We start from the raw sequence: 23,673 nt of genomic DNA on the forward strand, positions 1-23,673 counted from the left end.
GGAGAGGAATGTGCGGGTTGGGTTAGGGAATAGGAGAACAGGGAGTTTGAGCTGGGGGCCCCAGGCAATGGGGGAGCAGGTTAAAGAAAAGGGGACTTTGGGTGTTGGAGGGCTATTAGGGCAAATGGTTGGGGGAGGTGTCCATTTCAGTGGAGGCGGGGGTATACTCACAGTATTGTTTGGGGAGGAAAAAAAGTTCCAGGATGAAAATCTCGGATTGCTGGACTGGTAGAGACTGTAGAGGTAGGGAGAGATTGGGCCATGGACTTGGAAATGAGGATTGGGATTTTAAGAAATAGCTTGACCAGGGGCCATTGTAGATCAGTGAGCACAGGGTGATGGTGAATGGCATGTGCCAAAGGAAATTCTTTCTATCAATCTTGTAATCATTTTATTATCTCAACAAGATCAGCCAACTTTATTAAGTCAGAAGAGGGTAGGCTTTTTGTTATGCAGCGGTAATGTCTCTACCTCTGAACCAAAATTTCCAGGTTCAGTTCTCCAGTTCCACAGGAGTGTCATAGCGTGAACGAACAGGTTGATTAAAAATATCTCTAAAGTCAGAACACGTACAAGCCAAGTTTATACAACTGATCATTATAATGATTTGTATTATTGGAATTACTGTAAGCTTATAAGGTGGTAGCACACTTACTGAAGACTGACTGCAGAGTAACTGATTCATTTTGCCTTGTAGGTCGTGGATCTGTTGAATCAAGCAGCACTGATTGTCACTGACAACAAGATCAGTGTTCTCAAACAGGTGAGTGATGAATAACACTGAAAAGCAATAACTGCAGACTCTGGAAATCAAAAATAAGAACAGCACAGGAAAAACTCCAGAGGCCTGGCAGCATTTTGGAGAAAGAAACAGTTGTAGAGGTAGGGAGCCCTATATGACTTTTTTAGAACTCAGTAATTTGGGGAAAATGTACAGAGCATTTGACTGTTTCTAATGTTAATCTGTATAAGTACCTCAAATCCTGCCAGTCAAAAGCTGGCTAGATATTTTTACAATTTTCCAATTAACTCAGTAAAACTTAAAAATAACTTACCTGGACAACTTATTTCATTATTCTTTCATGGGATGTGCGTTAGGTCAGCATTTATTGCTCTGAAGAAGAGGGTGGTGAGCTGCCTTTTCGAACTGCTGTGATCTTTGGGCTGTAACAACGCCCACACTGCAATTTGGAAGAGAGGTCCAGGACTTCAGTTATGTGCTGGACTGGCACAGCGTGGCTGGGGGCAGATTACCAGCTTTGCACACAGTTTTTATCCATGCTCCAAGTGACTCTTGACCCGTGTTCTCCGCAGCTTAATCCACATTGCCAGCAAGGCCTCGGTCCCAAGTGTACCCGTATCAGTGGAGCGTCTGAGCCTTGCTAGTGTTTAGTTGGTCGATGCACTCAATGGTGCTGGTTCTGTAACTTTTTTTTTGTCCACTTAGGGCAAAAGGCCTCACTGGAGCACCTAACAGTCCTGATCCATCCAGTTTCTCTTGCCACCACAAGAATAAGTAAACAGCATTCGTGGGGATAATGTTACCCCTTTTGAGGTGATCCCTGATTCCAAGCTGGAGAGCTTCAATCTCATGTCAGGCTCCATTATCAGTTTCTCTTTGTCTGTAACCCATGCATCTGATTGCACTCACTGTCTCTTATTTTCACCAGCAAGATTTGTTTCTCTGTATGTATGATACAGTCGCATGTGCTTGTGCGGCATGTGTGGGAGGCAGTCTGATTGTGAGCCATGCGAATGGTGACAAAGACAGTATACTCTCTGAAACAGCCATGGCTGTTTCATTCCCAGTCAGTAGTTTGCATTTTTTTGTCCCATCCAAAGGATCATCTGGAGCACCCTCACAGACTGGGCTACCGTCTGGTTACAAATCAATATTGGATGTTTATGTGGGTAGAAAAACAAAACAAAGTTGCTGGAAAAGCTCAGCAGGTTTAGTAGCATCTGTGAAGGAAAAGACAGTTAACGTTTTGTATCCGGTGACCATTCCTCAGACCCTTATTTCATCTGAGGAGGGGGCACCATACCTAAAATGTTAATTCTGTTTTTCCCTTCACAGATGCTGCCAGACCTGCTGAGCTTTTCCAGAAACTGCTTTTGTTCCTAATTTACAGCCTCTGCAGTTCTTTTGGTTTTTATTGTTTATGTGGGTAGTCTTTGTTCTGACCTTTTCTCAACACAATGATAATGTCCCTGCCTCTCAGCCAGGAGATCTGGTGTCAAGTCCCACTTGCTCTAGAGGTGTTCATAACATCACTGAACAGGCTGGTTAGAAAATATCTACCTGTCCTGCATTAAATGTGTAGAAATATACATTATGGGTTTCATTTGAGTCTTTATTTCTTCCCTCAGGTTCAGGAGCTGATTTTGAACAAGGATCCTACGCTTCTTGACAACTTTCTGGATGTCAGTAAATAGAACATTCTCTAACCTTAAGAGGAGGCGGTGGTGTAGCTCGGCTTTTTGGTTGGAGGGAGGGAGGGAGAGGGTTGGGGTTGCTGTTGCACTCTGGCCAGGGTCCAAAAGCAACACTGGGGTGCCATTGATTTCTGGCCATGCATTCAAGTTCTTTGAAGTGTTGTAACAGAGGAAACTGACAAAAGCTTTATCCTTTGCAGGAAATCATTGCATTTCAGTCAGATAAATCCATCGATGTTCGCAAATTTGTCATTGGATTCATGGAGGAGGCATGGTTAGTAGTTTGTTTTCACTTTCTTTTTCCTTTAAAACACACTTTTGTCAATCCTTAATTGGATCTCTTTACATTATCTTCTTTCTCTATTTTAAGTAAATGATAACGGTGCTCATGCACCGCAATAATATAAAGTTTTCACCATTTTATATTGAATACATGTGACAATAAATGATTCGATTTAATTCATTTAATTGTTTTCTCTTCTAGCAAGCGGGATAATGAGCTGCTGCCAAAGCTAATTGCAAACCTCAACATGTTGCTAAAGGATGAGAATGTTAATGTGGTGAAGAAGGTTATATTGACTATGACACAGTTATACAAGGTGGCACTCCAGGTAGGTGGCATGCGTAGCCTGAATCTGAGGGCGTGTTTTTAAAAAACAGTTCATTCTACTATCACTCCACAGATTTTTTTCTTGGAAAGAAAGCTCAAACGTAAAAAGGCACAGACTTTAAGATCCTGAAGGTATTTAAGCACAGATACAGTTTACTTTTGTTACCTGAGATAGAGGGTAAAGTTATTCTAGAATGCTAGTTGGAGCACACCTTTAGGATCCTGTGAAGTTCTGTTCACTGCATTATAGGAAGGGTGTAATCACACTGGAGAGGGTACAAGAGAGATTTATATACTTAAGGAACAGTGGAGGCTGAGGAGATTGAACTGCCTTGTAATATTATGAGTCTAGATAGAATGGGTATACATAGCCCCTTTCCCTTTAGAGGTCATCTTCCAGGAAGAAAAGATTTAAAATATTGCTAAAAGAGGAGATGTCTTTGTCTTGCACTCATCAGGATTGAATTGCTAGAATGCCAAATCTCATAGGGAACAACATTTTACACTCATATTACGCCTGGGAACCCTGCAGCCTAATGGTATCAATGTGGACTTCACCAGTTTCAAAATCTCCCCTTCCCCTACCGCATCCCTAAACCAGCCCAGTTCGTCCCCTCCCCCCACTGCACCACACAACCAGCCCAGCTCTTCCCCTCCACCCACTGCATCCCAAAACCAGTCCAACCTGTCTCTGCCTCCCTAACCTGTTCTTCCTCTCACCCATCCCTTCCTCCCACCCCAAGCCACACCTCCATCTCCTGCCTACTAACCTCATCCCACCTCCTTGACCTGTCCGTCTTCCCTGGACTGACCTATCCCCTCCCTACCTCCCCACCTATACTGTCTCCACCTATCTTCTTTTCTCTCCATCTTCGGTCCACCTCCCCCTCTCTCGCCATTTATTCCAGAACCCTCACCCCATCCCCCTCTCTGATGAAGGGTCTAGGCCCGAAACGTCAGCTTTTGTGCTCCTGAGATGCTGCTTGGCCTGCTGTGTTCATCCAGCCTCACATTTTGTTGTCTTGTCATTTGGCAATACTTGAGGACTGCTGAAAAATCTTTCAATTCAAACAAAAGCCTGGGTTAACTATTCCCTGCTGCATTCTCATTGATGACACACTGGCCAAAGTCTACTTGCCAACTAATTAGCACCCTCTTCCCAAGCAGTGTAAAATGTTATCAGAGATAATGGGAACTGCAAAACGAGTCTGTCCCTGCCCCTCCCCCACCATGCACCCGCCGCCATTGACCATGAGGACACGGCTGGAGACCCCACCGATGATGTCACATCCGCCTCCGCCGGCCACACCACTTCTGGGACCGCTGCTGCCGCCCACCCCGACACTCCCACCGCCGATGGAACCCCGCCCACAGCCGACGACCTCATCGCTCCACCCACAACCTCCACAGCCAGCAACCCCAGAGAAGACAGCCACACTGAACCCTGCCGCATCTTCACCATCCCCCCAGACCTCCCACTGACTGAGGACGAATGGTCAGTCCTCAGTAAGGGGCTCACCTTTGTCCCCCTACAACCACACATCAACGAATACCAGTCACGATTGGACATAGAGCAGTTTTTCCGCCGTCTAGCCTCCATGCCTACTACTTCAACCGGGAACCTAACCCTCCCTCCACTGACCCCTTCACCTGCTTCCAACACCAGTACTCCTCCTGGACACCACCCCCAGGCCTCCTACCCTGCCTCGACCTCTTCATCTCTAACTGCCGTCGAGACATTAACCGCCTCAACCTCTCCACCCCTCTCACCCACTCCAACCTCTCCCCTGCAGAACGGGCAGCCCTCTGCTCCCTCCGCTCCAACCCCAACCTCACCATCAAACCCGCAGACAAGGGTGGCGCAGTGGTAGTATGGCGCACTGACCTCTACATCGCCGAGGCCAGACGCCAACTCTCCGACACCACCTCCTACCGCCCCCTCGATCATGACCCCACACCCGAACACCAAACCATCATCTTCAACACCATTCATGACCTCATCACCTCAGGGGACCTCCCACCCACAGCCTCCAACCTCATTGTTCCCCAACCCCGCACGGCCCGTTTCTATCTCCTTCCCAAAATCCACAAACCTGCCTGCCCCGGTCGATCAATCGTCTCAGCCTGCTCCTGCCCCACCGAACTCATCTCCACCTATCTGGACTCCATTTTCTCCCCCTTGGTCCAGGAACTCCCCACCTACGTCCGTGACACCACCCACGCCCTCCACCTCCTCCAGGACTTCCAATTCCCTGGCCCCCAACACCTCATCTTCACCATGGACGTCCAGTCCCTATACACCTGCATTCCGCATGCAGATGGCCTCAAGGCCCTCCGCTTCTTCCTGTCCCGCAGGCCCGACCAGTCCCCCTCCACCGACACCCTCATCTGCCTAGCCGAACTCGTCCTCACCCTCAACAACTTCTCTTTTGACTCCTCCCACTTCCTACAGACTAAGGGGGTGGCCATGGGCACCCGCACAGGCCCCAGCTATGCCTGCCTCTTTGTAGGTTACGTGGAACAGTCCCTCTTCCGCACCTACACAGGCCCCCAAACCCCACCTCTTCCTCCGGTACATTGACTGTATCGGCGCCGCCTCTTGCTCCCCAGAGGAGCTCGAACAGTTCATCCACTTCACCAACACCTTCCACCCCAACCTTCAGTTCACCTGGGCCATCTCCAGCACATCCCTCACCTTCCTGGACCTCTCAGTCTCCATCTCAGGCAACCAGCTTGTAACTGATGTCCATTTCAAGCCCACCGACTCCCATAGCTACCTAGAATACACCTCCCACCCACCCTCCTGCAAAAATTCCATCCCCTACTCCCAATTCCGCCGCATCTGCTCCCACGACTAGACATTCCACTCCCGCACATCCCAGATGTCCAAATTCTTCAAGGACCGCAACTTTTCCCCCCCACAGTGATCGAGAACACCCTCGACTGCGTCTCCCGTATTTCCCGCAACATGTCTCTCACACCCCGCCCCCGCCACAACCGCCCAAAGAGGATCCCCCTCGTTCTCACACACCACCCCACCAACCTCCGGATACAACACATCATCCTCCGACACTTCCGCCATCTACAATCCGACCCCACCACCCAAGACATTTTTCCATCCCCACCCCTGTCTGCTTTCCGGAGAGACCACTCTCTCCATGACTCCCTTGTTCGCTCCACACTGCCCTCCAACCCCACCACACCGGGCACCTTCCCCTGCAACCGCAGGAAATGCTACACTTCCCACACCTCCCCCCTCACCCCTATCCCAGGCCCCAAAATGACATTCCACATTAAGCAGAGGTTCACCTGCACATCTGCCAATGTGGTATACTGCATCCACTGTACCCGGTGTGGCTCCCTCTACATTGGGGAAACCAAGCGGAGGCTTGGAGACCGCTTTGCAGAACACCTCCGCTCAGTCCGCAACAAACTACTGCACCTCCCAGTCGCAAACCATTTCCACTCCCCCTCCCATTCTTTAGATGACATGTCCATCATGGGCCTCCTGCAGTGCCACAATGATGCCACCCGAAGGTTGCAGGAACGGCAACTCATATTCCGCTTGGGAACCCTGCAGCCTAATGGTATCAATGTGGACTTCACCAGTTTCAAAATCTCCCCTTCCCCAACTGCATCCCTAAACCAGCCCAGTTCGTCCCCTCCCCCCACTGCACCACACAACCAGCCCAGCTCCTCCACTCCACCCACTGCATCCCAAAACCAGTCCAACCTGTCTCCGCCTCCCTAACCTGTTCTTCCTCTCACCCATCCCTTCCTCCCACCCCAAGCCGCACCCCCATCTACCTACTAACCTCATCCCACCTCCTTGACCTGTCCGTCTTCCCTGGACTGACCTATCCCCTCCCTACCTCCCCACCTATACTGTCTCCACCTATCTTCTTTTCTCTCCATCTTCGGTCAACTCCCCCTCTCCCCCTATTTATTCCAGAACCCTCACCCCATCCCCTTCTCTGATGAAGGGTCTAGTCCCGAAACGTCAGCTTTTGTGCTCCTGAGATGCTGCTTGTCCTGCTGTGTTCATCCAGCCTCACATTTTGTTGTCTTGGATTCTCCAGCATCTGCAGTTCCCATTATCTTTTGCTAAATGACAATATGTTTTAAGTAATTGGTAGCTGGATTACTGAGTTTTCTTTTTCACTTAAAGGGTGGCTGGACATCAGAAACTCATTGCTGGAAAGAGTTGAAAAGTTAGAAAACTTCATTGAATTAAAAATAAACTTGAATATGATTTTAAAACAATCCACAAGGTGCAAGAGATTGGCTTAGTCTGGATTGCTGTTTCTTGGTTTGCTTAGCCCCAATAGGCTGAATGGCCTCCCTTTAAATGTGCATTAGGAAAAGCCAACAACAAGAAAGCACATTCATCTACCATTTCTTAAGGTGGGGTGAGTCATTTTGCAAGGTATTTCATATATTCGACAGTGGAATGCAGTCATGTAAGGGTGTTCAGTAACAGCCAGGAGAAACTTCAGCAAACTGTTAAGATCTGGAATGAATTGTCTGAAAAGGTGGTTGAAGAAGATTAAGTAGCACTTTTCAAAAAGGATAAATACATGAAACGTTTGTTAAATTGTAGGGAAAGGACAGGGGTGAAACTACTTAACCCCTGCACAGAGCTGACACAGCCTTGTGGGCGGCCACCCCTGTTGTAGCTTGATTCTAGAGGAATGTAAGCAAAACAATAATTGAGACCAAGCCAAAGGAGGGCATGTTAAAGTGAGTGACTGAAACAAAGGTAGTTATTACATAGGCACTAAGGAAGAGACCAAGACAGAGATGCGTGTGGAAGAAATTCCTCACCTTGGAGGTGAGGTGATGAAGGCAACATGGGTGAAGAACAGTTCTTGGGAAATTTTGGATGATTTGAGAGAGAGAGTGAGAGAGAGAGAGAGAGACAGACAGACAGAGGAGGGATACCCAGGGGTGTTTGGGTATAATGATAATTTTGGAAAAAAAATGTCGTACAATTTCCCTCCAAGCTTTGTGTGGTTTATGCTAAGTTAGCTGAACTTGGAGTGTTTGTGGTACTCTTGAGCAGGCAGAGGAAATAAATACTGTACACAGAATAAATATTTAACAGTGGTAGCTCTTGGGTATCTCATCAACAGTAGTGCACTTGTGTCCTGAAGTTTTGAAGTACATATGCCTTTTTTTTTGGGTCTCCACCCCAGCTCCAATGCTTTGTTGGTTGCCAGTGTCCCATGCCTTCTCTTGCTTGCCTATCTCTCACCAGTGCCTTCTCTTCCCCCTGCTCTCCTATCTCCTGCAGCCCCACCCTTCTCCATGTGAGTCCATTAAGGAGAACAATCAGCAAGTAGCTACTGACTGAAGCTGATAGCTGCCTTTTTAGAATTGGTTTAAGCATTAAAAATAGCTAAAGCTTGCACAAGAGAGCATCGCTATTGTGTGGCACACACTTTTTCCTCTACCAACATGTGTGTTGCTGTTTAATTGTACCAACAAATGTTAGGTTGATAAGTCTAATATAAAGCAAAGAACCATGGATGCTGGAAATTTTCAACAAAACAGAAAGTGCTGGACAAACTCAGCAGGTGTGGCAGCATCTGTGAGGAGAGAAACTGAGTTAACGTTTGACGTGGCAGGTCACTGGACCTGAAACGTTAACTCTATTTCTCTCTTCACAAATGCTGCCAGACCTGTTGAGTTTCTGCAGGATTTTCTGTTGTAGTAAGTCTGTTAGGTTTGTTTTAATGCTGCTGTTTTCAACATTTACATTCTAATGCAGCCAACAATTAAATCTTTATCCTACCTTCTAACGGTTTCTGATTTTCTTTACTCGACCTAGCGTCTGGCTGCCAGTTCTCTAAGGTCTAGAATTCCTTCCTAAGTGCTCAGTCTCTCTGCATTTGGCTTCACCTCTTAAGGATTCAATAATTGCTTTTGATGCTTAATGTGACAACTTGTCTGACAACAGCCTGGGAAGTTATTAATATGTGAAGAATTGCTACATGAATGCAAGAGTTTAGGTAGAGTTACACAGCATAGAATCAGATTGCTACTGCTGTGAGTGAACTATAACAAACCGTTAACATTCCCTCGGCTGTGCTGAGGTTCTGCACATACCGATTGGTGCATTAACTTCTAGTTTCGGAAGCTGCTGGCCTTGGAGATCTGCGTGGAAGCTTAAAAAAATGTGAAGGAACATAACACATCATCTGTGCTTCCCCCACCCACTTAAAACACAGAACAGTACAGCTCAGGAGCAGGCCCCTTAGCCCACCATGTTCTGTGTAGGTTTTAACGGTGTGATGGCTCAGCGATTAGCACTGCTGCCTCACAACGCCAGGGACCCAGGTTCGATTCCACCCTCAGGCGACTGTCTGTGTGGAGTTTGCACCTTCTCCCTGTGTCTGCGTGGGTTCTTTCCGGATGCTCCAGTTTCCCCCCACAGCCCAAAGACGTGCAGGTTAGGCGGATTGGCCAGGCTATATTGCCCCATAGTGTGCAGGGATGAGCAGGCTGGGTGGGTTAGCCATAGGAAATGCAGGGTTACAAGCATGAGGTAGGGGGCATAGGTCAGGCTGGAATGGTCTTTGGAGGGTTAGTATGGATTTGATGGGCCAAATGGCCTGTTTCCATTATGTAGGGATTCTGTGATTATTTTTTTTCTTTCTTTCCTCAGTGGATGGTAAAGTCCAAGGTTATCAGTGAGGTCAAGGAGGCATGCTGGGATATGGTTAGTAATATGCAGGATGATATTGTCTTGATGCTGGACTCTGACAACGATGGCATCCGGACTCATGCCATCAAGTTCATCGAAAGTTTGATTATCACGCTGTCGCCTCGCACTCTGGATTCAGATGTCCCCAAGCGGCAGGAGAACGATATCAGCTTGGACCGCATAGTGAAGGATCACTCTTACATCAATGCTGGTGCGTATCCTGCACCACTTACTGGTTAGAAAGCAATAAGTCGAGGGGTAAGGGTAATGACTGGTCCATCTACCTTCCACGGTACATGTACAATTTGTTAGGCTCGACATGAAGTCAGGCCCAATGGATGTTCGGCCCTGGAATATGCCCATGTCTGTTTAGTGTGGCGGGTGGTTGGCTTTATTCACACGATTTTGTATTGGAGCGGCTGACAACAAAGCTGATTTCCGGGGAGCCTTGTTTGGATTGTGTAGTATGTCCAGCAACCAGCCCAATCCAGATTTTATGCTCTGCTTGAGTTTCCTCCCATTCTTTTCTAACTTGGCTGTTATTGGTGTAACCATCTGTTCTCCCCTCCTGAATTCAGAGCTTCCCAAACTGTGGGTCACAGTTGTGACTCTGTGTGATTGCAGGATGAAATTTTGTGGTCATGAGTCAGCAATGGATGCTTTGGAGCTGGGGCTATGTGCACATCTTTGAGGTTTGCTGTCTGCCGCAGAAATTAAGGGACTTTATTATTTTTGAAAAGCAAAAATCCAGCTGTTTAAAATTTTCCCACCACGTCCTACACAGAGGACATTTACTGGATGCTACCTTGACTGGAAAGTTTGATTTATACAGAGGGGCTGAATAGGCTGGGAGTCCTTTCCCTAGAGCAAAGAAGACTGAGGAGTGACCTTTATAAAACCATGGGAGGCATAGATAAGGTAGATAGTCAATAACTATTGCACAGGGGAAGAGGAGTCTACATCAAGAGGGTGTAGGTTTAAGGTGAGAGATACAAAAGGGTCCAGAGGAATAGTTTTTCTCACACAATGAGTGGTGAGTGTCTGGAATAAGCTGCCAGAGGTAGCGGTGGACACAAGTACGATTTTGTCATTCAAGAAACATTTGGACAGGTACATGGATAGAGAAGATATGGACAGATTTGTCCCAAATGCAGGCAGATGGAACCCGATTAATTGTGAAAACTGGGTGGCAGGGACAAATTGGGCTGAAGGGCCTGTTTCCATGCTGTGAACCTCGACAGCTCTTTGACACACTGCTCAGTAGGTGAAGGCCACTCTCTCAGTTTTCACCTTGGAATCACAGGAAGCCAATGAGGCATTAAAATGGGTTCACACCCAGAAAAATGTTCAGGAAACACTGGCCTGTATGTTCATCCAGTTTCTTAAAGTGGGTGGACATTAACTTGAAATTATTCCCCTCTAGTAGCGACTTCTGTATTCTCAGTTTTATTAAAAATTCTAAATTTTAAAATTAATAGTGATCTGTTGGTCAGTATGTTACCTTAATGACCTTTTAGTTACCCTTTCAAAACATTTCATAATTGTAAAGGCCTGTATTATGCCACAACTTGGCCTTCTCTAGAGAGAAGAGTTCCAGTCTGTTCATCCTTTCCTATGGGTGTAAATTTGTATTTCTTTGTGATCCTTGTAAATATTTCAGCATCCTCTTCAGTACCTTGAACTCCTTTTAATAGTAAGGTATGAGGGCATAGCACTGCTAGTGTGGGCCATCCCAAGGTTTGATACATGTTTAGCATAACTTCTCAACTTTTTGATTGTGTTCCTCTGGAAATTAATCCTTGTTCCTCGGTTTGTTCTTGTTGTGGTCTTATTAACCTCTGTCACTATTTTTAATGGGTTGCCTGTTTAACACCTTTAACTGTTCCAAGATTATGTGAACTCCTTATTTTTCTTAACAAAATGTTTGCCAGTGGCATGTTAATTGAATAAAATCTGCAGCTTGGAAGGAGTTCATTTAGCCCATAGTACCTTTTGAAGAGCTGTTCAGTTTGTCCCAATCCCTTGACCTTTTCTTTTCCGGTAGCTTTGACTCTTTTCCAAAGTTGCTAATGAGCCTGCCTCATTCGCTATTTAGGCATTGCAGATCATAACCTATTGCTGAGGAGAAAAAAAAACCATCATCATCATCTCCCTGCCAATAACAACACCCACATGAATGCACAGACAGACACATTCCCAAAAACCACCACCACAAACCTGTTTGTTTTCTTTTTGCCAGTTATCTTGAATTTGTGCCCTCTGTGTATCAGTCCCAGCATTTGTGGGTGTATGTGTGAATGCTCTATTTTCAGGAACTAAGTTTGTGCTGGGAATGAGGAGACACCAGGCTGAGGACTGCATACACCATTTACAGAAGAGCAATGCAGTACAGTTACTGACTCTGTTATTACTTTAATCACTGGATTTCACCATTTACAATTTTGACTTTAATGAGTTGCAAATTTATAAACTGAAGGGTAGTCATATTTTCTGATTTTGTTTTTGTGTACACCTATTCCAGGCAGTCTTCAGCAAGAAGGTAAAATGGCACTGGATCAACTCCTGAAGTTCATGGTGCATCCCGCAATTTCTAGCATCAACCTGACTGTTGCGTTGGGCTCTTTGGCAACCATCGCTAGACAGCGGCCCATGTACATGTCTGAGGTCATCCAGGCATACGAGACCCTTCACGGTAAGGATGTTGACAGAAGGAAAGACTTTTCTTAATATAGGGCTTTCCATGACTTTACAACATTTCAAAGTGCTTTGCAGTCACTGGAGTCATTTCAAGGTGCAGTCACTGTTGTAGTGTCGGCAACATGGCAACCAACCAATACACAGCAAGCTCGCACAAATGTCAATGTGATTACTAGATCATTCCTGTAAGTGATACATATTAATCATGTAAAAATACATTTTAAGGGAACAAGAGGGAGAGCTCCCTCATGCTTGTTCTCATTGTGTCCCGAGTCCTTTTCTGTTCAGCTGGCAGAGCCCTCGGGGTTTAATGTGCTGTTTGACAGATGGCACCTCCAAATGTGCAAACAAAATTTCAGTCCTGCAGAGGAGTGCCATTTGAGATTGAGGTGCAGTTTGAACCTCTAGCCTTCAGACTGAGGTGAGATAACTGGGCTATAACCAACTTGAGTTGAAAATACTCAACTTCCTCGTATTTATCGCTGAAATTCAGGAAGATCTCAGGCTCAAACATATTCTGTGTTGTCATAGGTTTGCTTTTGGAAGTCAACAGCTTTGCCAAAGTGCCTGTTGTTAAGTGGTATCTCTTCCTGTATTTGGGCCTCTCATGAATCACTAGTTGGGGATATTTGATTTTTTTTTGTGTCTCAGCCATCTGTCCTTGAAACTGGTACTGAAGTTGGCAGCATACATCTGATTCAAACCTGGTGCCTGCTGGGCTCCTAGAGTCTCACGCCGAGCACGGTAATTCTCGGCCAGGGGACTGTGGGAATCAACATTGTATGGCTGGCTTCATAAGTGGGTTGCTGTCAAGGACTTTGTGGTCAAGAGAAAATGCATGAGCAGTGGCCTGAGGTGAGCTCCGCTCTCTTCTCCTGCCCCTTCCCCACCGCTCTAGTGCAACTATCGCTCAGTGCTCCGCTTCTGCTTCTGAGGGGACTAACAGGGTAGGGGTTGTTTCCACTGGTTGTGTAATAAGGGCACTGTACCAGTCTGAGTGACTGATCATTTGGGATTGAAGGTGGAGAGAAAGTTCTTCATTCAAACAGTTGTGAATCTTTGGAATTCTCTCCACTGGGGTTTGTGGATGCTCTGTCATTGTTCACATTTAAGGCTGGGTAAAGACAGATATTTGGTCTCTCAGGCAAAACGAAGCTCAGTATTAGACACGATCATTTTGAATGATGAAGCAGCTTGATAGGTTGTTTATTTTCACTCTCCCCTGTCTATTTGAGCTTCCATGTTGCTCCTGCTTTGCTTTCCTCTTACATTCCCTGCCTCCCTCTCCAAAACCATTGTATCAGGCCTCCTGTCCAGATCCCATTACTCCTAACTGAAGCCTCCTGATCTGTCCCATCTCTGTCCATATCTGGGCTGTAGTTCCCTAGGGGCAGCTGCTTTCTAATTCTTCCCTGGGCTTTCTCCATGCTAAATTCTCCTTGGGTATTTCCTCCTCAGGCCAAAGATTGATCTTGGAGTGAGAAGCAGGTGCTCATGTCACTTCAGCTCTGATGAAGAGTCATTAAGACTCGAAACATTAGCTCGCTTTCTCTCCATGGATGCTATCTGATGTGCTGTGATCTCCAGCACCTTTTGTTTCCACTGCCATTTCCATTATATGTTCATGGTAAAGACCCGTTTTCTTAGAAAAGATTGCAGAAAAAAATTCTTCACGTTTAGCATTGTCACATCAAGTTTTGCAAAGTAGATTTATCCACTTGTAAGTAGATTTAATCCACTTGTAAAGAGGCCTTTCAGCCAGAATGGTTTAAGAAGGAAAGCAAGTGTAGTTTGTTTTGAGAGTTTATTTATGGGATGTGGGCTTCACTGTCCACACCAGCATTTATTGCCCAAAAGGGCAGTTCAGAATCAACCACATTGCTGTGGGTCTGGAGTCACATGTAGGCCAGACCAGGTAAGGATGGCAGTTCCCTTCCCTAGAGGACATTATTGAACCAGATGGGTTTTTCCCTACAATCACCAATGGATTCATGGTCATTATTCGGCTCTTAATTTCGGATGTTCATGGAATTCAAATTCCACCATCTGCCATAACAGGATTTGAACGTGGGTTCCCTGAACATTACCTGGGTCTCTGGATTAATAATCCAGCAATAATACCAGTAGGCCATCTCCTCCCTAGTTGCAGAAAGCTTGTCCAGTGTTAACCTGAGTAGCTGTCACCTTTTTCATGCTTTGTTCTTGATTTCAGCGAACCTGCCTCCAACCCTGGCCAAATCGCAGGTCAGCAGCGTGCGGAAGAACTTGAAACTGCACTTGCTGAGCGTGTTGAAGCACCCGTCCTCGGTGGAGTTCCATGCCCAGATCACCACGCTGCTTCTGGACCTTGGCACGCAGCAGCAGGAGATTGCTCGCAACATGCCGAACCTGAAGGACATGAGGAAACGACGTGGAGAGGACACTGAACAGGGCATGAAGAAAATCAAAATTGGTAAGAGCGCTATTTTGACTGTGAAAAGGATCCACCCCGGCAGAAGTATCTCCACTAAGGAGTGATAGTGGGGCGGGGTACAGCATAGGTCTGATCTGTTACCACTGTGTTGTCTCATACTGACTTTGAGTCGAAAAATTCCAAAGTCCCATTGGCATCTGCTACCTTGATTCTTTTAACAATTTTGTAGAGTGATTTTCTTCTTGGCATTAACCTTTTTAATCTCCCACCTTGAAGATCTGAGCTTAATTTTGTGGTAAAAAACTGAAAGAACTGTAGATGCTGTAAATCAGGAGCGAAAACAGAAGTTGCTGGAAAAGCTCAGCAGGTCTGGCAGCATCTGTGAAGAAGAAAAAATCAGAGTTAACATTTTGGGTCCAGTGACTCTTCCTCAGAACTGATGGTAGCAGGGAAAATGTGAGTTTAATTTTGTGATTCCTGGAATAGAAAGTGGAAGAGAAAATCCACAGCATTGGACCTTTGTCAGCTCTGCAGAAATTTTAGAGATGTGATAGGTTTTTAAGCAAGTGATGGATGGAAAAAGAAGAAAGGCAAAAGTTTGTGATGTGGTTGAAGTCAGGGGGATAACAAAAGAGTTGGTACTGTAGAGTCAAAAGGCATAGGAATGGGCCAAGTAAAGAGATGAAAGCTGGGTCCAGATGAGGTGTGAACTGCCAAAAAATGAACTTCAATCCAAAAGCAAGGCCATAGGAGGCCGAGATAATGTTTGGAAATTGTTGAATTTTGTGGTAAATGCCTAACAGAAAGGTGTGGTGCTGTTCCTCATTTTGATTAATTGAAACACTGCAGATTGGGAATTGAATTCTCAACATACGACCCCGCGGGTGGAAAGTGCTATCCACTGAGCCGAGGCTGACTCTAATTTTGTTTTCTGGAGGTGCTTAAGTGCAGCTGCTGTTGACCAATGTCTATTTTGCTGACAGAGCCATTAGGTGAGGATGATGAAGACAAGGATCTCGAGCAAGTAGCAGCCTCCACTTCTAAACCGTCTTCATCCCAGAGTACACAGTCTGCCATTGATGTCACCGCTCAGTTCCTGATGCCGCTGCTTTCACCAGAGAACGTAGCGAATCTGGTAAGTCCTGGATAGCTAGACCAAACTCTGTTTGTTTGATGACGATTGTTTGGTTCTTTGGAGCTTTGCATGAGAGAACCTACAGTTGAAGAGAAAACCACCTCTGTTCCCATCAGCAGAATTTCTGTTGGAAAGGGTGACCTATAATTAGAGTTCTGTGCTGATCTATTCATATTGTGGCTACAATATAAGCTATGGAGGCCCAGCCATTTCAGCATGTTCCAGACAGCGATTGATAGATTTCTGTGTTAAAGACACCAAAGGAGATAGATCATCGTAGGAAAACGGTGTTGAAGCAGAAGGTCTATGGTTTAATGGTACATCAGGTTTGAGGAGCTGAATTTCCTATGTTCCTATATTCTGCTCTGAACTTCAGTGCTGTTGAGCTGTGACAGGGCTCTGATTTGAAGTTGTTACAAGTACTGAAAGGCCACAAAGGAGGAAAGACATTTTCAGCCATAAGAAACAGAAGCGGGTGTTGAGACTGTAGGAAAGTGTGGACTTACTCGGGTGAGTGAGACGGTAAGCAACTACAGAGGGAATCTATGAAAAGATTGGGTATCTTCATTCAAACAGATGAATTGAAGCGTGATTTTGGAGATATTTTATAGATTGCCGAGAATGACACTGAATGGAACAGTGCAGGTGATTGTGGTTAAAGTGAGTTAGAAGAGGAAAGAAATTTAGAAGAGGAACCTGGGGAGGTCTTTTTCCAACGATGGTATGATGCTATGAAATCTGCCATGGGAGGTAGTGATCCAAACAGGTCAATTCTGTGTCAATAATAGTGTTCTTTCTATGTTAAAAGGCTGTGCTTACCTAGGTTGTTGGAGAAAGTGCTTTGCATGAACTTTGTGTTATTTGAACACAGACTGGCTGCCCTGTCTCTGTTGTAATTTCTGTGTTATTCTTGAGGGTCTGCAGGCGCTTCGTTTTCTGTTCAGGTGACTGCGTTCAGTGTGAGGCCCCACAAAGAGCTTACCTTGTTTTTGTATGTTTCAGGTTTTGATCAGCATGGTGTACCTTCCAGATGTGATGCCAGCCTCCTTCCAGGCCACCTATACACCAGTGGAATCAGCAGGAACAGACGCCCAGATTAAACACTTAGCTCGGCTCATGGCCACACAGATGACATCAGCAGGCCTCGGGCCAGGTAAGGCGGGAAAATAGAGGCCTCTCAGATGGGGACGAGTGTCAGTCAGCACAAATGCCGATTTGGGTTTTAACTCAGCTAATGTTAGCACTTCCCATGAGAATTTGAATTTTGTGGTGGTATCACCATCAGTTCTGGACACGGATGAGAGAGAACTGAAACCCCCATTCTCTTTTCCTACTGTCTGAAATCGGTGTGTCTGTCTGAGTTTTGGTCAATTTCAGTGACCAGCAATGAGCTTTGCGTCTTTAAATAAGATTGATTGTTTGGGCATTCACTCTGAAAAACTAACGCTCTGTCACTTACCACACCCGTGCTCAAATACAGTTAGAGGACAGTGCCATTTTTATAAGTTGTTTTTATTTTAAATTCACTTTTGCCCATCCCTAATTTCCCAGAGGCCAGTTTAAAAGGTCAACCTCAGTAGTGGTTCTTGAGTCACGTTTAGGCCAGACCAGGTAAGGATGACAATTTCCCTCCCTAAAGGACATTAGTGAACCAGATAAGTTCTTCTGACAATTGGCAATCATATCATGGTCATTAGAACTCTCAATTCCAGATATTTATTGAATTGAATTCAATGTTCTGGCGATTGAAACCCTTGGACCCCAGAACATTACCTGAGTCTTTGAATTAACAGTCCATTGATAGTACTATTAGGCTATTGCCTCCCCAAATGATGTACAAAGTAATGGTTCGTAAGAGATGTGATTTGGTTGATCTTGGAAAAGAAGCAGGGCCGATAAAGAAGGCCTGACGGGGATTCCAGGACAGTTCAATAGTCTGTTGTATTAAGAAGTATTGCTGGATTCCTTTTGAGTTGCTTGAAGTTTTGTTATCGGGAGGTCAGTTTTCTCAACCAGTGAGTTGAAATGGAACTGCCCTGGAGTCCTTTAGATGTTGTAATCTCTGGTTTTAAGGCTTTGGTGTTGTTACCTTTGCTACTTCTGCCTCTTGTGTTATTTGTAAACTGGTATCTTGGCTCTTTGGGATTATTTGTTATTTATGATCAATATATCTCTTATTCACCTGGAATGGTTTGAGGTTCTACACAATGGGTAGAGGTGGTGGACACCCATACCTATTTGTGAGTTAACTGTTTCTCTGTCTGGGCTAGTGGTGGAAGGAGGTTTGGTTGAGAAATTTAGAAGGGGTTGGATTTTTGTCTGGCATATGGATGTGGGGCTCTGAGAATGGATTAGGGAAGTGCTGCTGGCTGCCATGCCCCTTTGGTCCTGATGTGGACATGGCACAGCAAATGACTTTCCCCTATGCTGTAGCCTTTCTGTATGTCTCTAAATGTCAAGCTTGCAGACAGCAGGTCATGTAGTCCACAGATTTTGAGTTTTAGAGAAGCCCATAAACAATGGGAATTGTAATTCTTCAAATGAGTTCTTGATACTTCATTTCAAGTGAACTGCTCATGATCATTCAGTTGGAATCTTCAGATATGAGCCTGTGTAGAAATTGCAAAAATCACTGTGACCTCTGCAGCCATTTTTTTTAACAAATTCAATAGAAAAAGAGGTTTTGGAAAATTCAGTACAGTCGTAGAGTTGTACAGCACAGAAACAGACCCTACAGTCCAATTTTTCCATAAATTAATTTAGTCCCATTTGCCAGCATTTGGCCCATATCCATCTAAACCCTTCCTAGTCATGTACCCATCCAGGTACCTGCCTCCACCACTTCCTCTGCCAGCTTTATACACACATCACGTTCTATGTGTAAAAGTTATCCCTTTTAAATCTTTTCCCTCTCACCTTAAACCTATGCCCATCTAGTTTTGGACTCCTGGAGAAAAGACTTTTGCTATCCATTCACTCTATCCATGCCCCTCATGATTTTATAAACCTCTATAATGTCACCCCTCAGCTTCCTATGCATCCACACCGACCAGGTTTCCTGAACTTAACTAACCCCTATTTGCCTGACTTTGGTCCATATCCCTCTAATTCTCTCCTGTCCATGTAGTTGTCCAAATGGCTTTTAAATGTTGTAATTGTACCTGCCTCAACTATTTCCTTTGACAGCTTGTTCCACACGTGCACAACGCTCTGTGAAAATGTTGCGCACCCCTCCCAAAAAAAGTGTCCTTTTAAAATCAGTTGGAGTAAAGATGGAAATCTTCAGATGTTTGGTCAAGAGGTCATTGAGGGCACATTAAAGAAAGACTTGCATTTGTATAGAACCTTTCATAACCTCTGAATGCTCTAAAATGTTTTGCAATTAATTATGGGGAGCGTGGCAACCAGTTTATACATAGCAAGATATATTTGTATATTTGTAAACATCAGATTTTTTTTGGGAGAAACTCCCTGCTCTTTGGAATGCTGATGTGGGATTTTTAACATGAGTCTGAGGGGACAGGCAAGAGCCTATTTGATGTCTCCTATGTACAGCAATACCTCTTGCAGCACCCTGACAGTATTTCACAGGCTGGATTTTATGCTCGAGTCTCAGCAAGGTCTTTAATGATGGCACTGACTGTGTTAGGATGGAGGGGAAGTGGCTGTCCCTCGATGTGGATTTGTGTTTGAGGGGGCTGTTGCCATCCTCATTGTCTGTCTGCTTTTCCCTCAGGAGTTGACCAGATGAAGCTCCAATCAGACGATGACCCGAAACAGGGGAAAGATGTGAAAAATGAGGGGCTGGTTATCAAACGGCGTTACTCCACGTTGCGGCACGGTCAAGCTATCTCTGTTGTCGGAGCGCCTTTTACACAGCCCACCAAAGAAGAGGAGATGCAAGCGAAACGCCGAGTGGAACCCATTTTGCAATCAAGCCAGGCAAGGTAGGTGGTCACTTGAGAAAACAGATGCTCATGTGGGTTTGTTACTCAAGTGCCTAGGCTGTTATTGGGATATCTCCCATGGACAGGCTCAACAACTGTGTGCATTTTTGTAACACCTTCTAATGTAGAAGAATGTGCAAAGGCTGAGGAGTGTCAGTAGGCACTGTTTGACACTGCCACTTTGACAAAATGGATGCGTGACCAAAAGCTTGCTCACAAAAATATATTTTGAGAAGCATCTTAGAGGGAAGACGGGGTTTTAAGAAAGGAATATCAGTGTTTACCTGGCAGCTGAATGTATGACTGTGAAAGGAGGGGGCGTAGGAAATCGGAAACAGCATAAGGATTGCTGAGGGCTGTGATGAAAAGTCTATGAGACTTGAAACGTTAGGTTACTGTCTGTCCACAGAAATTAACTGACCCACTGTGACCTCCAGCATTTTTAGTTTCCCGATTGCTTGAGGGGTGTTCAACTGAAGATAAGATTAGTGGAATGAGGCCATGGAGCGCTCTTGTGCATTGGGTACATATCTGGGTGCATTCAACCGCTAGCCTAACGTGTGTTGGTGGCATTGTTAGGACTTTCCCACATTTACGAAACCTGAGACATGGAGGCCATTTGCAGCCCTGACAGACCTGCTAACTCAACAGATTAACAGTAATGTTCTTCTGAGTCTGCAGGTCCCTAATTGGAGCTGAGGCATTTGCAACCTGTCGGCATGTTTTTAAACCTGCCCTTGCCTGGGTACTGGTTAGGCCTTTTCCACCAGTTAATAGGTATTTGTTGTTCACAGGCCGGGGCAGAGTGGACGGAAGAAGGTTTTCCGCCTGGGAGACGTCGTCCAGCAGCTGCCAGCAGATAAGATTGACAAGCTGAAGCTCGGAGCTGTGCAACGCATTCTCAAAGCAGAAAAAGCAGTTGCGCGAGGTGGAGCTGGGGCGGTACTGTGTATTTTCTTTTTCATAACATTTGTGGCCTCAGCCCTTCTGTGTTTGTGTGTAGGGATGTAACACGGTCAGAGTTGCTCCTTGGGCCTTCTGCACCTATCAACAAATCAGCTGAATTTCTGCCTCAAATCCACTTTCCTGTCCCCACTCCCCACCCCCAAGTGTCTAAAAATCTGTCTATCTCAATATTGAATTTACCCAGTGACTGAACATTTTGAGGCTGACAATATTAAAGATTTGCACCTTCTCAAATGAAGAAGCCTCTTCTCATTTCACCCCAAAATAGTTGACGTCATTATCCTGAGACATTACCTTGTTCTAGATTTTCCAGCCGTGGGAAAGCAGCCTGTCTGTATTCACCATGTTAAATCTTCCAAGAAGTGTATGTGTTTCAGCGAGATTGTTACTCATTGTTCTAATCACTGGGGAGTTTAAACCCATCTACTCAGTCTCTGTTGATTAGCGCCCTTGGGCCAGGAATGAGTCCAGTGAACCCTCGCTGTGTTTCTCTTAGGCAAATATGTCTGTTTCAGGGTTATGGAGGCCAAAGCTGCGCACAGTCGTCTCAAAATGTGGTCTTACAGCAAAATTATATAATTCATAGAATCCCTACAGTGTGGAAGCAGGCCAATCGACCCATCGAGTTCACACCGACCCACCAAACAGCATCCCACCCAGGCTCACCCCCTACCCTATCTCTTTAACCCTGCAATTCCCATGGCTGATCCATCTATTCTGCATGTTCCTCAACACTGTTAGCGTGGCCGAGCCACCTTAACTTGCACATCTTTGGACTGTGGGAGGAAACCCATGCAGACTCCACACAGACCCAAGTCACCCAAGGCAGGAATTGAACCTGAGTCCATGGCGCTGTGAGACAGCTATGCTAACCGCTGAGCTACCGTGCCACCCAGTTGCAGCAGGCCTTCCTTCATCTTATACTTGAAATTCCTTTTCATAAGGGACGCAACACTATTTGAATTCTTAATTGCTCAACGTACCTGAAACCCCTATATGTTTCATGCCCCGTGGCACTCCTATTTAATCCAAGCTTTTAAAATAAAATTGCATGAATAAATTAAGCTTGCTGGAATACTAGGATGTACAGTTGAACTGAGCTGTCCAATTTTGGGGGGGTTGGGTCCCCAAATGATAGCGCCAACTGAAAATTGGGGTCATGAGCTTTGAGGCAGCATGACCACCGTGGAGGTCTGGCGGAGGTTTAATAGCTTCATTCCTGCTGTGACAGAGGACCACCATACTTGCTACTATAAGCCCTTCTCCAGGGGAGTGTTGTTTGGTGGTGGATGGCAGGAGTTGTTGTCATGACAGTTTTGAAACTTCAAAATGGGATCGTAAAAGCATACAGCACAGAAACAGACCCTTTGGCCCAGCTCGCCCATGCTGACCAAACTACTTAGCGTCATTTGCCTGCATTTGGCCTGTGTACCTTACCCTTTTCGATTCGTGTACCTGCCCAAATATCTTTGAAATGTTCCAACCGTACCTGAATCTACCAATTCCTCTCAGTTCGTTCCACATATGAACACACCCACCATGCAAAACGTTTGCCCCTCAGGTCTGTTTTAAATTTATTCTCCTCTCACCCTAAAAATATGCACTCAAGTTTTGATCTCCCCAACCTTAAGGAAAAGACCTTTGCTATTCACTTTATTTATTCCCTTTATGATTTTATCCACTTTTACAGGGTCACCCATCAACCTCCTCTGCCTCCAGTGGAAAAAGTCCCAGCATATCCAGCCTCTCCTTATATCTCAGACCCATAGTGGCAAACATTTGGGAAAACGCTGAGTTAAAGCCACAGGAATAAGCCTGCTGGGGCTGTGAGATTCTCAGGGTAGATTTCATCCATGCACTATGTGGTCATGAATTCCCAAAAGCTAAAAACCTCAAACTCGTCTCATGATTATGCATTAAACTTAGACTGCAAAACATTAATTAAATGGCTTACAAAAAAGATAGACAGCAGATCAGTACTTGAGATGCCAAGTAGATATGTTTAAGGAGGAGTTTGTGATATACATGTAAGAGGTGGATGTGCTATGGCAGGATGAGGTGAGGCTTCTGTGGAGTATTTTCAACAGCATGACTTTTTGTCCTGTAGATTCTTTAATGAGGTTAAAGATGGAGAATTTACTTTAAATCGGATAATGCAGGTAAGTAGCTTTATGGAGAGAGAGAGTGAGAAACGCTTATGGATCTTCCAGGCCACTTTAGTGTAGGCAATAATAGTTTAAAAAATGTTCAAAATTCTGGTTGAATTCAGGTGGTACATCAGACATAGGTTTGAAGTTATTGAGCCATGGAACCATAGAGTTGTACAGTTGAAACAAACTCGTTGGTCCTACTCATCCATGCTGACCAACTATCCTAAATTAATCTAGTCCCGTTTGCCAGCATTTGGCCCATCCCCCTTTAAGCCTTCATATTCACAATACCCATCCAAGTTCCTTTTTAAATGCTGTTATTGTACCAGCCTCCTCCATCTCCTCTGGCAGCCATTCCATACAGGCACCACTCTGTGTGTGAAAATGTTGCCCCTTGGTTCCTTCTAAATCTTTCTCCTCTCATCTTAAACCTATGCCCTCTAGTTTTGAGCTCTCCTACTCCGGGATAAAGACCTTGGCTATTCCACCTATCTGTGCCCCTCACGATTTTGTATCGGGTGTGATAAACTGCAGCAGTTGGATCGTTAGACACACTTAGATTGTCCTCCCTGGTCAGGTTCTCCGCTGTTTATATTACTATTTTCTGACTGTT

At 45.3% G+C, this 23,673-nt stretch overlaps 1 protein-coding gene across 3 annotated transcripts in view; it reads left to right on the top strand.

The window, feature by feature from the left end:
• The window catches only part of sympk (symplekin), a 46,093-nt gene that overhangs the window by 2,910 nt on the left and 19,510 nt on the right, over positions 1-23,673 (top strand). For 2 of the 3 annotated variants that reach the window (XM_059640882.1, XM_059640883.1), the window contains exons 2-12: positions 698-763; positions 2,371-2,424; positions 2,637-2,710; positions 2,921-3,047; positions 9,714-9,963; positions 12,274-12,444; positions 14,662-14,901; positions 15,846-15,997; positions 17,000-17,150; positions 19,734-19,944; positions 20,739-20,886. In XM_059640882.1, coding sequence (XP_059496865.1) covers positions 698-763; positions 2,371-2,424; positions 2,637-2,710; positions 2,921-3,047; positions 9,714-9,963; positions 12,274-12,444; positions 14,662-14,901; positions 15,846-15,997; positions 17,000-17,150; positions 19,734-19,944; positions 20,739-20,886 — 1,644 coding nt within the window. Of the gene's footprint in view, positions 1-697; positions 764-2,370; positions 2,429-2,636; positions 2,711-2,920; positions 3,048-9,713; positions 9,964-12,273; positions 12,445-14,661; positions 14,902-15,845; positions 15,998-16,999; positions 17,151-19,733; positions 19,945-20,738; positions 20,887-23,673 lie in introns of those variants that run through there. The other variant, XM_059640884.1, reaches the window with a different exon arrangement.

Source organism: Stegostoma tigrinum, chromosome 39 (genome assembly GCF_030684315.1).
Source record: "Stegostoma tigrinum isolate sSteTig4 chromosome 39, sSteTig4.hap1, whole genome shotgun sequence".
Lineage (NCBI taxonomy): Eukaryota > Metazoa > Chordata > Chondrichthyes > Orectolobiformes > Stegostomatidae > Stegostoma > Stegostoma tigrinum.